The 17752-nt window shown below is 43.4% G+C and overlaps 1 protein-coding gene across 2 annotated transcripts in view; it reads left to right on the top strand.

Moving 5' to 3' along the window:
* Nucleotides 1-17752, top strand: part of WDR45B (WD repeat domain 45B) — a 38074-nt gene that overhangs the window by 6165 nt on the left and 14157 nt on the right. For both annotated transcript variants that reach the window (XM_008052122.2, XM_008052123.1), the window contains one exon: nt 12770-12871. In XM_008052122.2, coding sequence (XP_008050313.1) covers nt 12770-12871 — 102 coding nt within the window. The remainder of the gene's footprint in view (nt 1-12769; nt 12872-17752) is intronic.

The raw sequence follows: 17752 nt of genomic DNA, 5'->3' as shown, positions 1-17752 counted from the left end.
TCAGATGATAGGTTTAATTACAGCATATGGGACCCTTAACTTCTGGCAAATGACCAGCATTTAGAAGATATTACTTGTAGTGACTATAGTTTTCTCCTCTTAATCTATGTTTTTGTGAAATACCAGTTTTCAAAAGCTGAAATCAGGAATTCTGTTGGTAAACAAAATAATGGTGACCCTTTTCCTATTAGCCAGGAAAAAAGTTTTTGTTTTGTTTTTTTTCTTTTTGAGTCAAGGTCTCACTCTGTTGCCCAGGCTTGAGTGAAGTGACACAATCGTGGCTTACCCACAACGTTGACCTCCTGGGCTCAGGTGGTATTTCTGCCTTAGCCTCTCGAGTAACTAGGACTACAGGCATGCACTACCATGCCTAGCTAATTTTATTTTATTTCACTTTATTTGTTTTGTTTTTGTTTTTTTGAGTTGGAGTCTCACTCTGTTACAGCCCAGGCTGGAGTGCAGTGACAAACTCACCACCATCCCAACATCAACCTGCTGGGCTCCAGCAATCCTTCTGCCTCAGCCTTCCAAGTAGCCAGAACTACAGACACGTGCTACCATGCCCGGCTAATTTTTGATTTATTGTAGAGGCGAGGTCTCACCAAGTTTCCTGGGCTGGTCTGGGACCCATGAGCTCAGATTATTTTACTATAGTTGTTGTTTTTTGCTTTTTGAGTCGGGGTCTTACTCTGTTGTCCAGGCTGGAGGGAGTGGCACCATCATGGCTCACTATAGCCTTGACTTCCTGGGCTTAGACAGGCCTCCTGCCTCAGCCTGCTGAGTAGCAGGGACTGCAGGTGTGCCACCATGCCTAGTTAATTTCTTTATTTTTTATTTTTAGAGATGAGGTCTTGCTATGTCACCCAGGCTGGTCTTGAACTCCTGGGCTTAAACAGTCCTTCCGCCTCAGCCTCCCAAAGTACTAGGATTACAGGTATAAGCTACCACACCTGACTTAATTTTATTTTTTGTAGAGACAGGGTCTTACTACATTGTGTAGGCAGGTCTCGAACTCCTGGCTGCATGCAATCCTCCCACCTCGGCCTCCCAAAGTGCTGCAATTACAGGTGTGAGCCTTCGTGCCCAGCCATACTTAAACTTTTGGCAACTCTTGGTCCATACACTCTAGGAGAATCAGGTCTGCCAATGAAGGAGCAAATCTCAGATAAATCATAGAAAATGAGAAACATCTTTTTTCTTTCTACATTTGTGGTTCTGGCTTTTATGCACATGTTAAATTTCTGATGCTAGAACTGTTGTTATCTGTAAGAGGAAGTTACTACTGGAGCTTCATGGCAGCCTGGTGTGCCATTCAACAAGCCCTTTCTACTGTAGGAACTGATATTCTATGTCCGGGATTTTTCAGAGGTTTTTTTGGCAGTGGAAACCCTTTGTCAAGTGAAATCTTATGTACAACCCTGGAATGTAAAACAGTAAGTGGAACTTTATGTCCAGGAGTTTATTTGTAAGCTAGAGTTCATAACCTTGATTGATTGATTGATTGATTGATTGAGCTCTTTTGCCCAGGCTGGGGTGCAATAGCACAATAATGGCTCACTTCAGCCTTGACCTCTTGGGCTCAGGTGATACTTACCCTTCAGCCTCCTGAGTAGTTGGGGAACTACAGGCATGTGCTACCACACCTGGCTAATTTTTAAATTTTTTTTTGTAGAGACGAGGTCTCACTATATTGCCTAGGCTAAAGCAATTCCCCTGCCTTGGCTTCCCAAAGTACTGGGATTACAAGCATGAGCCACTGTGCCCATATTCTTGATTTATTATAGAAAGACAGTACAGCCTAGGAACTAAGAGCTCAGACAGGATCCACATTGTATAGATTTGAATTCTGGCTCTGGCCTTTGCCAGCTTGGGCAAGTTTCTCAACTTCTCTGGGCCTCACTTTCTTGATATGTAAAATGAGATTGATAACAGTGCCTACCTCATAAGGTTATAAAAATGAATTTGAATGCATAAAATGCATAAATTAGTACCTGACACATGTGTTAAGTGCTGTGTGATTGTATGCCATCATCATCAGCAGTAGCAGGAACATCACCACTTTAGAGTAAGTCAGTGGAATCAGAGTGTTACAGGTGTCGGTGGTGGTCTCATATCAGTCTTTCATGCATCTAATTTGTAGTTACTTTGTTTTGGCTGGGTAATAAATTGATATTTCTGTTTTATGTAGATAAGTAGTTATGAAACATTTTTAAATAGCTCGACTTGCAAATCTCAGGTTACTTTTTACTAAATTGACGCAGAAGCTTAAAGAGGAGTTGTAGACATTGGAGTCAAAGTTGAATCATTAGCGGCATATTAACAGCTGATTCTTAATTCATGAAATGTGAACAAACCCCTTCAGATCCCCTCCCACTGTGGGAGCTTTTCTGTCCTCTCAATAAATCCTGCTTTTAAAAAAAATTAAATGAAATGTTTACAATACATCATAATTTATCAACATAAGTTAGACAAGAAGCATCTAAACTTCGAGTTCCAGAGGAGTATACTATGTGCATAATACACATAACTACACACACTTGTTCATGTGCTGCTGCTCAGTTCTGCTTTCTGGGGCGAGGTATCTTGAGGTGAGTTTGGGTGAGCTTATACATGTGCACTTGTGGTGCACTCACATAGCCAGTGTATATGAGCAGATAGGCCTTATTGTGAAAATGGTTATAGTAGGGCCATGATGTCCTTTTTGATGGTACATTTTGAGAAATTTACCCAGATGTATTTGCAGATTAATCTGTTCTTATGTTTATGGCAATTTACAGCTTAATACTTGAAAAACGCAGACGACGTGCCCTTGTTCCTTTTTTTATTTTAGTGGTTTGCTTTCCTAAATGGTGAGGAAGGAAATGTGCCTGCATTGCAGCAATCTGTCCTAGATCTGGGCTCTTGGCCTTGTTGTCCCCAGTATGACTCTGGTGTAGTGTAAGAAGACGTGACTGGGCCATGAGCAGAGTGCCTCTTCCAGGTGTGCCCACTGCCATTTGGCAGAAGTGGAAATCTGGTAGTGCAGGAAAGCTGTCTTGGGGACCCCTCATCCTCCAGTTGAGGCAGGGGAGTGAGTGGTGTGGCAGTTCTCCCACCTTGCTCCAAGATAGAGTTCTGTGTCCACCATACACCCAGGTTCCTACTCTCCAGAGACAGCTCGGCTATCAGAGCAGTGCTACTCTACTTGCAGGAAGGGCTACCTGGAGTTGATAATGTGGCCTGTCATGGAGATGCTGTGGCATCACAGATAGGACTCAGACATCAGAGAATATACTACCAAAAAAGTTGAACAGTCTAATTTGTACAAATAGAAGTGTTTCAAGAGTGATAATTTGGATGAAGTATTCTTGCCAGTGGTTGCAGAAACATTAGAGTATATGTAAGAAGTCCACTTGTCACTGACAAACACAACCCTCCCATATGACAGTGTTGACTAGAACTTGTATAGGCTAGACCTGGCTCAACAAACTTGCACAGTCTTCAGGGTAGGCAGAGGTCTTCAGAAGCATTCTGCTGTCTCAAGGCTGCCTGCATTTGCCTCCATGTGACCAGCACTCATGCAACGAGATGTTGGCAGCTACATATGGGGAAGTAGAGGGAATGCACATCCTAGAGGGAATGCCACATGGCTGAGGTTGAGTAGCAGTTGAAGGTTGCTCATCCTGTGTCTATTGCCTAGTTGTTGGGCACCCACTGGGTGTCCAGGGCTGCACTAGGGGCTGGAAATAAGTGAGGAGGAAGACTGGCATGGCCTTGATGAGATGCACTGAACATTTGCTAGTTTTTGACGTTACCAGTCCAGCAACCTGCTTGACCTGACCCACAGCCCATAATCTTTATTATGTCTAACTCTGCAGTGAGTCCTGTGGACATCATGGTCTGGGTGATGGCCCATCATATTGGGTGAAGGTACTAGAGAAAAGGTAGGGGATAGTGGTGATCACCACAGGTGAGAAGAATGCAAAGATAGCATGTAGCTTTGCTAAGGATGTGGAGAAGCAGAAAATTTCATAACTTGATGATCTAAGTTTGAATTGATAGAGACCTTTTTATAGAATAATTTGGCAAAATGTGTTCATTTTAGATAAATATGCCATTTGATTCAACAGTAAGACCTAAAAGATTTTATCTGAAGGAAAAAAAGACACCAGATGATTATATAAAGATATTATTTGCAGCTCTATTTATAGGAATGAAAAATTGAGGGGAAAGCTAAGTGACCATCATTAGAACATTGAACTTGGTTGTAGTGCATTCTTAAAGTGGTGTGCTCATGCAGTAAGAAAATGAGACCAGTCTGAATCCTGGCTTATAGTAATGATATGTAATTTTTAATAATGAGAAATAATTAGGATATTTCCATTTTTAAAAAACTTTGACCAGGCATGGTGGCTCATGCCTATAATCCCAGCACTTTGGGAGGCCCAGGTAAGAAGATTGCCTGAGCCCACGGGTTGGAGACCAGCCTAGGCAACTTGGCAAGACTTTATTTATTTATTTTATTTATCTCTACAATAAATAAAAAACTTAGCTGGGCATGGTGGCGCATGCCTGTAGTTCCAGCTACTTGGAAGACTGAAGCAGAAGGTTCGCCTGAGCCCAGCAGGTCGAGGCTGCGGTGGCTGTGAGCAAGCCACTACACTCCAGCCTGGGTGACAGAGTGAGACTCCAACTCCAAAAAAAAAACTTCACAGACTGGTCATGGTGGCTCACATCTGTAATCCTAGCACTTTGGGAGGCAAAGGTGAGGTGATTGCCTGAGCCCCGGGGTTCAAGACCAGCTTGGCCAACTTGGCATGACCTCCTCTCTTTAAAGGAGAGAGAGAGGGAGGGTGGTGTTGTGTTCAGCTACTTGGAAGGCTGAGGTAGAAGGATGCACTCCAGCCTGGGTGACAGAATGAGATCCTAACCCAACCCCCTCAAAAAAAAGAAACTTCCACAAAAGGCTGGACACAGTGGCTCATGCCTATAATCCCAACACTTTGGGAGACTGAGGGAGGAGAATCACTTGAGCCCAGGAGTTCAAGATCAGCCTTGGCAACACAATGAGTGCTCATCACTACAAAAAATAGAAAAATTAACTGGGTATGGTAACCTGCACCTGTAGTCCCAGCTACTCGGGAGGCTAAGGTGGGAGGACTGCTTGAGCCTAAAAGGTCGAAGCTGTGGTGAACTGTGATCATGCCACTGCACTCTAGCCTGGACAACAGAGTGAGACCTTGTCTCAAAAAACAAAAACTAGCCAGGCTCGGTGGCTCAGCCTGTAATCCCAGCACTTTGGGAGGCTGAGGTGAGTGGATTGCCTGAGCCGGCGGGTTCGAGACCCGCCTGGGCAACCTGGCGAGACCTCATCTCTACAATAAATCAAAAAATCAGCCAGGCGTGGTAGCGCGTGCCTGTAGTTCCAGCTACTCGGAAGGCTGAGGCGGAAGGATCACTGGAGCCCAGCAGGTCGAGGCTGCGGTGGCCAGGAGTGGCCACTGCACTCAAGTCTGGGCAACGGAGTGAGACTCCAACTCAAAAAACAAACAAACAAACAAACTGCACAAAAATAGGAAAGAAGGAAGCAGGGATTGCAGGACAGAGACAAAGATGCAAAGGTAGGGAAACTGGTATTCCAAACTATTACCCTCAAGTGCCAGAATGGTTGTGTTTCACCCATTTGTATAAAGTGATTTGTTTTTTCTCTTAGTGGAATGGGAGGCTTTTTTTTTTTTTTTTTTTTTGGTAGTAGAAAAACAGGTTCATTGAGTATGCTGCTATAGCAGCAGCAGGCAAAACAGTGATTGCCCACTAGAATGGGAGTTATTCCAACATGCAAACATCTCTTTTCCGCCTTTTCTTTTAGTTTCTCATCTTTTGGGTTAGGGTCTATTGGGAGAGTTTATGCCTGTCAAGTATTGATATGTGTCTGAAGATTTATGTATTTATGTATTTATTTATTTATTTACTTTTTGAGTCAGAGTCACACTCTGTCGCCCAGACAGGAGTGCAGTGGCATTTTTACTGCCACCCCAGTGTCGACCTACTAGACTCAGGCGATCCTTCCACCTAATCCAAGTGACCGGCACTATAGGCACTCACTACCACACCCAGCTAATTTTTTGATATATTGTAGAGACAAGGTCTCACCAAGTTGTCCAGACTTGTCTCAAACCCCTGGGCTCAGGAAATCCTCTCACCTCGACCTCCCGAAGTGCTGGGATTATGGGCTTGAGCCACCACATCTGGCCTATTTATTTTTTTTAGTCAGAGTCTCACTCTGTCACCCAAGCTGAAGTGCAGTGGCATACTCACAGCCTCGACCTGCTGGGCTCAGCCTTTCAAGTAGCTGGAACCACAGGCATGCACCACCATGCCCAGCTAATTTTTTTTCTATTTTGATTTACTGTGAGGATGAGATCTCACCATGTTGCTAAGGCTAATCTCAAACCCCTGAATTTAGGCAATCTTCTGGTCTCTGCCTCCCGCAGTGCTGGGATTATAGCCATGAGCCAACACGCCCGGCATGTGTCTGAAGTTTTTTAATTTATTCATTCATTCATTCATTTTTGAGTTGGAGTCTCCCCGTTGCCCAGGCTGGAATGCAGTGGTACACTCATGGTCACCACAGCCTCAACCTGCTGGGCTTAGGTGATCCTTCTGCCTCAGCTTTCCAAGTAGCTGGAACTACAGGCACGCACCACCAAACCTGGCTAAGTTTTTGATTTATTGTACATTCGCGGTCTTGCCAAGTTGCCCAGGCTGGTCTCAAACCCTGGACTCAGGCAGTCCTCTTGCCTCTGCCTCCCAAAGTGCTGGGATTACAGGCTTGAGCCAATGCATTTGATGTGAAGTTTTAATCAGTTGATATTTAGTGGGAGCCTGTTTTATGTCCTGTTCAATCTATGTGTGCAGTTTTAGTATGCTGTTATAGACAGGCCGAGACCCCAGTCACTTTTAGAGATGTGGATACTGACGTCCTTGGCACCCTTGGGCAGATCTTCTGCTTTTTTTGTAAGCAAGCAATGTCCTTTGTAATATTGCAATACTAGCCACTGGGGGCCTGGAACATGGGAGGCTCTGAATGCAACCCTGGTCCTTCTGGGAAGAGAACCTCTCCACTTTTCAGCTGCAGGAGATGAGGGTTTAAAAGTCTTCTCACCTTTGGTTACTTTGGAGTCTCACCTTTGTTTACTTCTGCTCATCCCAGAAAGGGCTTTAACTTCCCTTTCTCTGCCTCTGCACTTGATTCTGAAGAATATGCTTTCCTCTTTTTCTTTCCACAGTTAAAACCCAGAGACCATACAGTTTATGCTGGTGACTTACTGCACTTGTTTGTCAATTCTTAACTCTCAAATCTTTATGACTTGACATTGATATTTTTCTAAATTGCATTCAAGTCTACCAGAAATAGGCATAAAGGTAAACCTAAATATTAGTTAATTAGTTGTGGTTTTGATTTTTGTTTTTATTTTCTTCTTTTTTTTTTTTTTTGAAACAGCGTTTCACTGTCACCCAGGCTGGAATTCAGTGGCGTGATCATAGATCACTGAAACCTTTATCTCCTGGTCTTAAGTGTTCTCCTGCCTCAGCCTCCAGAGCAGCTAGAACTATAGGCGTGTGCCGTCACCACACCCAGCTAATTTTTATTTTTTTATTTTGTAGCGATGGGGGTCTCACTGTGTTACCCAGGCTAGTCTTGAATTCTGGCCTCAAATGATCTTCCTGCCTCAGCCTCACAAAGCACTGAGATTACAGGGAGCCACTGCATTCAGCCTGTGTTTTTTAGAAAATAGTGGTTTTTTGTTAGAAAGAGGCTTAGAGGAAAATCATAGCCTGTATAATTTAAATTATAACATTAAAATATTTTAAGACCGGGCTCAGTGGCTCAGCCTGTGTAAGACAGTTTTTTTTTTTTGAGTTGGAGTCTCACTCTGTCACCCAGGCTGGACTGCAGTGGCATGCTGTGTGCTCAGGCGATCCTTCTGCCTCAGCCTGCCAAGTAACTGGAACTATAGGCATGTACCACCGTGCTTGGCTAATTTTTTGATTTATTGTAGAGATGGGGTCTTGCCGAGTTGCCCAGGCTGGTCTCGAACCCCTGGGCTCAGACAATCCTCTTGCCTCTGCCTCCCAAAGTGCTGGGATTATAGGTATGAGCCACAATGCCTAGCCTTAAAACAGATTATAATCAACTTTTAGCAAAAATTGATGGCAGTTTCTTCATGGAAGTACTTCAGGTTTATTTTATTTAATTTGTTTTAATTAAATGATCTTGCTATAGTGCCCAGGCTGGACTCAAGTGATTCTCCTACCTTGGCCTCCAGAGTAGCTGGGACTACAGGCACATACCACCATGCCTGGCTCAGTTTTATTTTAATTAATTTTTTTGAGCACTGACTCTGTCACCCAGACAGAAATGCAGTGGTGGATTCCTGGCTCACTGCAGCCTTAACCTCCTTGGGATCCTCCTACCTCAACCTCTGAAGTAGCTGAGACTATAGACACATATCACGACTCTAGCTAATTTTTGTGGAGATGAGGTCTCACTGTGTTGCTTAAGCTGGTGTCTAACTCCAGGGCTCAAGCAATCCTCCCTTGGCCTCCCAAAGTTCTGGGATTGCAGGCGTGAGCCACTGTGCCTGGCTGGAGATTGTTATACTTCTAATGGTCTGGAGCAAAGAAGTTCTTGAATGGCAGCATTTTTTGTTGTTGTTTTTCTTCTCTTTTCTTTCTTTCTTTTTTTTTTCTAAATTGGAGTCTTTATCACTCAGACTGGAGTGATGCAGTGGCACGATCACAGCTCTGCAGCTTCGACCTCCTAGGTTCAGGCGATCCTTCCACCTCAGCCTCCCAAGTAGCTGGGACTACAGGCATGTGCCACCATGCCCAGTTAATATTTTAAAGTTTTTTGTAGAGATGGAGGTCCTACTGTGTTGTCCAGGCTGGTCTTGAACTCCTGGACTCAAGCAGTTCTCTCACCTCAGTCTCCCAAAGCCTTGAGATTGCAAGTATGAGCCACTGCTCCTAGCCTTTTTTTTTTTGCCCCCAATTATGGTAAAAAACAAAAAACAGGCTGGGCGCGGTAGCTCCCAGCACTTTGGGAGACCAAGGCCAGAGGATTGCCTGAGCCCGGGGGTTCAAGACCAGCCTAGACAACTTGGTGAGACCTCATCTCTACAATAAATCATAAGCCCAGCAGGTCGAGGCTGCGGTGGCCCTGAGCGTGTCACTGCACTCCAGCCTGGGCAACAAAAAGTGAGATTCCAACTAAAAAAAAAAAACAAAACATGGAACATAAAATTCATCATCTTAAACATTTAAAGTTTATAAATCAGTAGTGTTAAGTATATTCACATTGTTGTTAAACAGACCTCTAAAAAGTTTTCATCTTGTAAAACCAAAATTCTATTTTCTTAAATGACTCCCTCCCGCTAACCCCTGATAACCACCATGCTACTTTTCTGTCTCCTTGAATTTGGCCACTTTAGGGACTTCCTATAAATGCAGTGATAGTATTTGTCTTTTTGTAACTGGTTTGTTTCACTTAGCATAATATCATCTAGGTTTATCTGTTTTGTAGCATATGTCAGAATTTCTGCCTTTTTAAAGCTGAATAATATTCCATTACATGTATGTACCACATTTTGTGTTCATTCATTCATCAGTGTATACTTGGATTGCTTCTTCATCCTAGCTATTGTGAATAATGCTGTCATGAACATGGGTATGCAGATATCTCTTCAGGGACCCTGCTTTCAAGGCTGGGCACAGTGGCTCACACCTGTAATCCTAGCACTTTGAAATGCTTAGGCAGTTGGCTAATTTTCTGAGGACCTCTGCCATACAGTTTTTTATAACAACTGTACCAAACAGTGCTCAAAGGTTCCAGTTTCTTCACATCTTCACCAGCACTTGTTTTTTGCTTTTTGAAAAAGATATATTAGCCATTCTAATGGTATGAGGTGATCACGTCGTGGGTTTGATTTGTGTTTCTCCAATGACTAATGATGCTGAATATCTTTTTATGTGCTTGTTGACAGTTCTTGAATCATCTTTGGAAGAACATATATTCAAATCCTTTGCCAGTTTTTAAATCTGGTATTTGTTTCGTTTTTAAAAGACAGAATCTTGCTTTGTCACCCAGACTGGAGGGCAGTGGCATGATCATAGCTCACTGTAACCCTGAACTTCTGGGCTCAAGCAATCTTCCCGCCTCAGTCTCCTAAGTAGCTAGGGCAAGATTATAGGCATGTGCCATCCTGCCTAATTTTTTATTTTTTGTAGAGATGGGGTTTCGCTATATTGCCCAGGCTGGTGTCAAACTCCTGACCTTAAGTGATCCTCCTGCCTCATCCTCCACAAAGTTCTGGGATTACAGGCATGAGCCACTATCCCTGGCCTAATTTAGGTTATTTGATTTTTTTTTAAATTTTTGAGTTGGAAAAGGTCTTTATGTATTCTGGATATTATCTACTTATCAGATATATAGTTTTTAGATATTTTCTGCCATTCCTTTAGGTTGCTTTTCATTGTTGATTGTGTCCTTTGGTACACAGTTTTTATGTTTGATATAGTCCATTTGTCTATTTTTGCTTTCTTGCATTCAGCCTCAGCCTTCCAAGTTGCTGGAACTACAGGCATGCACCACCACACCTGGCTGATTTTTTTGTTTGTGCTTTTGGTGTCATAGCTAAGGAATCATTGCCAAATGCAGTGTCATGAAGATTTGCCCTTTGTTTTCTTTTGAAGTTTTATAGTTTTGGATCTTATTTTTAGGGCTTCTGTCCATTTTGAATTAATTTTTGTATATGGCATAAGATAAAGACCCCACTTGCTATTCTTTTGTGGATATCTGATTTCCCAAGAAATGTTGGCTGAAGAAGTTCCTTCCATCATTGAATGATCAGCATTTGTTATGCTGAAGGTTATTAGGAGTCCTTCCCTTTAAGCTCTGGCCTATTATAAGTCATTCTAAGTTAAAAACCAAGCATTAAGCAGCAGTTAATTTTCCTACTGCATGAGATGCAGTTCATGGAAACAAGAGTAATGGGCTTAGTTGCTGGGGCTCATGTCCTGTGCTGTGGGGGTAAAGAAGCTGTGGACTTGTACAGATAAAGGGAGCTGTCTCCACATGAGCCATTGTCATGATTTGGACCGTGGCCACATCCTGTTAAAGCCAGAATTACTTTGTAGGTTTTGTGTAGCTATACATAAGAAATTGTAAGAAAAAGTTGTTTTTATTGTGGATAATATTTAATATTTAGTCCTTTCTAGGGTTGCTACTAGGCCTTAAATTTTAGGTATATCATAGAGTGAGCTGGTAAACTTCAGAGTCATTTTGTGCAGTTATGACTGGAGAAGTAGAACACATGGTCATTACAGACCAGAAAACTGGTGGGGCAGTCCTGCTGTGTTACATGAACCGTCCAGGACATGGGAATTTCTCATTAGTGGTCTCTCTCAGGTAGCTTACCAGGGATAGCATTGGTCATCTTTTTGTCCTGGAGGACATCTGGAAAGCTATGAAGATTTTCCTCTTACATAATTCATGAACATATTTGAGCATTTCAAAACTCAGTGGAAGAAGTGGTGTTTTTTTTGTTTTTGTTTTGTTTTTTTTTTGAGTTGGAGTCTCACAGCCTGTCACCCAGACTGGAGTGCAGTGGTATGCTTACGGCCACCACAGCCTCGACCTGCTCAGCTCAGGTGATCCTTCAACCTCAGCCTTCCAAGTTGCTGAAACTACAGACATGTGCCACCACGTCTGGCTAATTTTTTTACTTATTGTAGAGATGAGGTCTCGCCAGTTTGCCCAGGCTGGTCTTGAACCCGCGGGTTCAGACAGTACTCTCACCTCGGCCTCCCAAAGTGCTGGGATTATCAGCATGACCCATCACACCTGGACAGAAAAGGTGTTTTTAATGATAAAAAGAACTCAGTTTTTGTATGAAATCTTTTGAGTTTGTTTTCTCAGAGTTTACAGGTTTTGCCATATCTTACAATTTGAACTTAGATATTTCATACATTTTGCAAAGTTGGCTACTTAGGGTTCTGTGTGCTTGGCATTAATGAAACACTGTTTGTGATGACAGTGTGCTGAGAGAAGTCCATCAGTGGCTGTTTTTTTTTGTTTTTTGTTTTTTTTTGTTTTTTGTTTTTTTTGAGTTGGAGTCTCACTCTGTCGCCCAGACTGGAGTGCAGTGGCCGCTCCCGGCCACCGCAGCCTCGACCTGCTGGGCTCCGGCCATCCTTCTGCCTCAGCCTTCCAAGTAGCCGGAACTACAGGTGTGCGCTACCACGCCTGGCTGATTTTTTGATTTATTGTAGAGATGAGGTCTCGCTGCCCAGGCGGGTCTCGAACCCGTGGGCTCAGTCAATCCACTCACCTCAGCCTCCCAAAGGCGTGGGATTACAGGCTGAGCCACCGACCCCGCCTCATCGGTGGCTATTTTTATTAGCCAGGCACTATTCTCATTTCCGATGGTAGTTGGAGTAAGAATTCCTTTATTTGCTTAAAAATGAGCCCTATTATCCCAGCTTCTTAGGAGACTGAGGCAGGAGGATCGCTTGAGCTCAGGAGTTTGAGGCTGTAGTGTACATCTGTGGTTGCACCTGTGAATAGCCACTGCATTCCAGCCTGGGTACATAGGAAGATCTCATCTCTTAAAAGAAAAGAAAGAAAAATAAATGCTGAGTGTTACATGTCTTAACTTTTTCTTTTCTTTTTTATTGAAAAATATACATATTAACTTTAAAAAATTGTTTTTTACAACTATCATTTCAGAATTTCTTGAAGGAGGAGTTGGCCATGTTGAAATGCTGTTTCGCTGCAACTATTTAGCTTTAGTTGGTGGTGGAAAAAAGCCGAAATACCCTCCCAACAAAGGTACAATAATATGCAACTAAGAACATGTCTTGTATATAGTAGTTGTTTTTAGAATGTGTTCATGTCTGTAGCTGCATGTGATCTTCCTGGTAGTCCTGTGAAGAATGAGGGACTAATCACCAGGAACGAAGCATCTGGAATTTGTGAAAAGGATCATGTGTTTCCAGCATCATAGAAAATGTACTTTTCAGTTAATGTTGGCACATGGAGAATAGAGAACCCACCATACCTGAGTTGGTGTCATGAATGTTAATTTATTTTAAAGCAAGGTATAAGGAATTTCTTTCTCAGAAGAAAGAAACATTAATTTTATAGCCACAGAGACCAAAAATCCCATTTGGCTCTGGGTTTAGAGGTAATTCTTTTAGATTTGCATGTATGCATATCTATATGTGTCCTGAAGGAGATTCTGTGTAAGAACTCTGGCCCTTTATTTTTATTTCTTTTTTTTTTTGAGTCTGAGTCACACTCTGTCATCTAGGTTGCAGTGCAGTGGCACCATCATGGCTCACCACAGTCTTGAACTCCTGGGCTCAGTCAATCCTTCCACCTCAGCCTCCCAAGTAGCTGGGGCTACAAGCATGCACTACCTTACCCAGCTAATTATTTTATTTTTGTAAAGATGAGGTCTTGCTATGTTGCCTAGACTGGTCTTGAACTTCTGGCTCAAGCAATTCTCCTGCCTTGTCCTCCCAAAGTGCTGGATTATAGACGTGAGCCACCACACCTAGCCAGCTGTGACCCTTTACAGTTAAGGGAAGAATAGAGAGCTTCACTAAACACAGCTATATCTTTCATGCCAACTTAAACCAGCTTTTGGATGAAGGAAGAGGGCTTGAGGAAAAAGAAGCTCAGGTGAGCCAGGAAGAACAACACAGAGAAGAGATGGAAAGTAGATTGGGAAACTGCATAGGGACAGATCTGCGAGGCCTTGAATATTAGACAAGGGTCGATCCGGGAGAGATGCCATCAGATCTATGTTTTAGGACAGTTCTAATCTAGATACAGTGAAGAGGCACCAGAGGTTGGAGGTAGAGAGGGGAAGCCATTGGTTCGTGGGAAGAGGTGGAAAGGCCAAGCAAGTGTACCAGAGACCAGTGCTGGATGGAGGAGTGTGACAACTGGGAAAGTGACCGCCAGTGGCTTTGGAGGACTGTCTGGTGGGAACTCAATGGCAGGGGTGGTGTGAGAGGAGGTGGGGAAGGGAAGGAGAGGAGTGAGGGAGGCCATAAAGAGTAAAAATGGGTTCCGCGTGCAAGAATGGAAGTGTAAAGATGAGCTAGGGTCTGGGCAAGACTGCAATTGGGACTAGCCTGGCCCTGTCCCATGAGCAAAGAAAGTAAATGTGTGTAGCCGGGCTCGGTGGCTCAGCCTGTAATCCCGCGCCTTTGGGAGGCTGAGGTGAGTGGATTGCCTGAGCCCGCGGGTTCGAGAACCGCCTGGGCAGCGAGACCTCATCTCTACAATAAATCAAAAAATCAGTTGGGCGTTGGTAGCACACGCCTGTAATTCCGGCTACTTGGAAGGCTGAGGTGGAAGGATCGCCGGAGCCCAGCAGGTCGAGGCTGCGGTGGCCGGGAGCAGCCACTGCACTCCAGTCTGGGCGACAGAGTGAGACTCCAACTCAAAAAAAAAAAAAAAGAAAGTAAATGTGTGGAAAGGCGGAGGATTCTAGATGACTTTCAGCGGCCCTGGGCTTGGGTTCACAGTTCTCATTGGAGTCCCTGATTTTGTGCAATAGTGAATACAGGAAATTGAATGCACACTCATGTGAGGTCTAGTCTGGGCACATTTGTTTTTGTTTTGGAATTTAAGCAGAGAAATAGGCCGGGTGCGGTGGCTCATGCCTATAATAATCTCAGCACTTAGGGAGGCCAAGGTGAGAGGATTGCCTGAGCCCACGGGTTCAAGACCAACCTGGACAACTTGGCGAGACCTCATCTCTACAATAAATAAAAAAATTAGCTGGGTATGGTGGCGTGCTCCTCTAGTTCCGCTACTTGGAAAGCTGAGGCAGCAGGTCAAGGCTACGGTGGCCATGAGTGTGCCACTGCACTCCAGCCTGGACAACAGAGTGAGACTTCAACTCAAAAAAATAAATAAATAAAAGCTGAGAAATGAAAAAGGAAGAGATTGTTGGCAGTGAAGTCATTAGAATACCAAGTTTACGATTTTAGAGCAGTTTTCAGGTTCACAAGTCCAGGGTTTGTCTGTGTTGGCTTTAAAGCAGAATGAAGAGCAGCTGCGAGCACCGCCCAGGAGCAGAGAGGCCTGTGGCTTGTAAGTCTTGGAGGACACAAACCAGAAATGACACTGGAGGCATTTCTACTCAGAGAGTGGGACAGATTTTGCAGTAAAATAAGTGTTATTAGCTTGGGCAACATACAAGACTCTATCTCTACCAGAATTAAAAATTAGCTGGGCATACGTGGTGGCACATGCCTGTAGTCCCAGCTACTCAGGAGACTGAAATGGGAGGATCGCTTGAATCCAGGAATTTGAGGCTGCAGTGAACTATGACTTCACCCACTGTATTCCACCATGGGCAACAGAGTGAGACCCTGTCTTAAGAAAAATTTAAAAGTAAAAAATAACTTTATCCTGGTTACTTGGAGAAGGACAGAAATCCTGCTGCTGAATTGGTCTTTGTCTTGCCATGAAGAATTTCTTTGACTATTAACAAGAAAAGGGAACTTATGGGTGTAATGCCAGGAGGCCTGGAGTGCTGCTTCTCTTAGCACTGTTGGAGGACCTCAGGTGCTACTAAGGGACAGTTTGTACTAAATAATCTCAGGTCTTATTATGTAAAAATTTAAGCTATCTAAAAAGTGAAAAGGTCATAGAAGTTTTACAGACTTAGAAGAAAGCTTTTTTTTTTTTTTTTTTTTGAGTTGGAGTCTCATTCTGTTGCCTAGGCTGGAGTGCATTAGCACACTCACAGCCACTGCAGCTTCGACCTGCTGGGCTCAGGAGATCCTTCCGCCTCAACCTTCCAAGTACCTGGAACTACAGGCATGTGCTTCCATGCCCAACTTAGAAAGCAATTTTTTACAGGTTTTTACATAATGAACTTTTTTTTGGAATCCAAAGGCATTTTTTTTTTTTATTAGCAACTTTGTGTTTTAGAGCAGTTTTAGGTTCACAGCAAAACTGAGTGGAGAGTACAGAGTTCACATGTAGTTGCTGTCCCCAGACTTGCACACCCTCTCCCACTAATGAGACCTGTCACCAGAGTTAACTGTTGTTTTAATCAGTGAACCTGCACTGACAAACATTATCGCTCAAAGTCCATAGTTTACATTAGAGTTCACTCTTGGTATTATACATTCTGTGAGTTTGACAAATGTATAATGACATGTGCTCACCATTGTAGTATCCTACAGAATAGCTTCCCTGCCCTAAAAATCATCTGTGCTCCACCTGTTCATTCCTTCCTCCCTCCAGCCCTAGCAACAGCTGATCTTTTTAGTCTCCATAGTTCTGGCATTTTCTAGAACATCATAGTAGGACTCATATAGTGTGCAACCTTTTTAAGAGTGGCTTCTTTTAGTTAGTAATATACAATTAAGGTTCTGCCAAGTCTTTTCATAGCATGATAAGTTCTTTTTTAGTACTGACTAATATTCCATTGTCTGGATGTAACATAGTTTATCCATTAATCTACTGAGGAACATCTTGTTTGCTTCCAAATTTTGGCAACTATGTTATTTTTTTGTTTTTTATTTTTTTGAGTTGGAGCCTCACTCTGTTGCCCAGGCTGGAGTGCAATGGCACACTCATGACTACCACACCTCTACCTGCTGGGCTCAGGCGATCCTTCTGTTTCAACCTTCCAAGTAGCTGGAACTATAGGCATGCGCCACCACACCCAGCTAATTTTTTGATTTATTGTAAAGACGAGGTCTTGCCATGTTATCCAGGCTGGTCTCAAACCCATGAGATTAGGCAGTCTTCTCGCCTCTGCCTCCTACAATGCTGGGATTATAAGCATAATAATCTGACTGGCAGTTATGAATAAAGCTGTCATAAACATCTGTGTGCAGGTTTATGAGTAGATGGAAGTTTTAGATTCATGTAGGTAAATATCAAGGAGCATGCAATTGCTGGCTTGTGTGGCAAGAGTAGGTCCTTTCCTTGTCTTGTTGCATGTTGATTGAAAAGCAATGGTGGCTGGGCATGGTGGTTCACGCCTGTAATCCCAGCACTTTGGGAGGCAGAGGCGAGAAAATTGCCTAAGTCCAGGGGTTCAAGACCAGCCGGGCCACTTGGCGAGACCTCATCTCTAAAACAGATAGATAGATAGATAGATAGCCAGGCATGGTGATGCACACCTGTGGTTCCAGCTACTTGGAAGGCTGAGGTGGAAGGATCACCTGACCCTAGCAGATGGAGGCTGCGGTGGCCATGAATGTGCCACTGCACTCCAGCCTGGGTGACAGGATGAGACTCCTACTCAAAAAAAGAAAGAAAGAAAAGAAAAGCATTGGTGAAGGGGACATCCTTGCCTTGCACTCGATCTTAGCCCAAAAACTTCAAGTTTCTCACCATTAAGTATGATTTTGGCTGTAAGGTTTTGGAGATGTTCTTTCCTCTGTTTCTAGCTTTCTGAGAGTTTTTCTCATTAATAGCTCTTGGATTTTGAGAAATGCTTTTTCTGTATCTGTTGATAAGGACCATATAATTTTTCTTCTTCTTCTTTTTTTTTTTTTTTTGAGTCAGGGTGTCATTCTGTCTCCCAAACCTGGAGTGCAGTGGTACGGTTATGGCTTACTGCAGCCTCAACTTTCTGGGCTCAGGTGATCCTTCTGCCTCAGTCTCCTGAGTTAACTGGAACTATAGGAACACAACACTATGCCCAGCTAATTTTTTTATTTTTTTGTA

The sequence above is a fragment of the Carlito syrichta genome, unplaced genomic scaffold (genome assembly GCF_000164805.1).
Source record: "Carlito syrichta isolate Samal-C Ts95f unplaced genomic scaffold, Tarsius_syrichta-2.0.1 Scaffold257243, whole genome shotgun sequence".
NCBI classification, from domain to species: Eukaryota; Metazoa; Chordata; class Mammalia; order Primates; family Tarsiidae; genus Carlito; species Carlito syrichta.
Note: the sequence above shows the minus strand (reverse complement) of the source record. Positions and strands in the feature narration are given on the sequence as shown.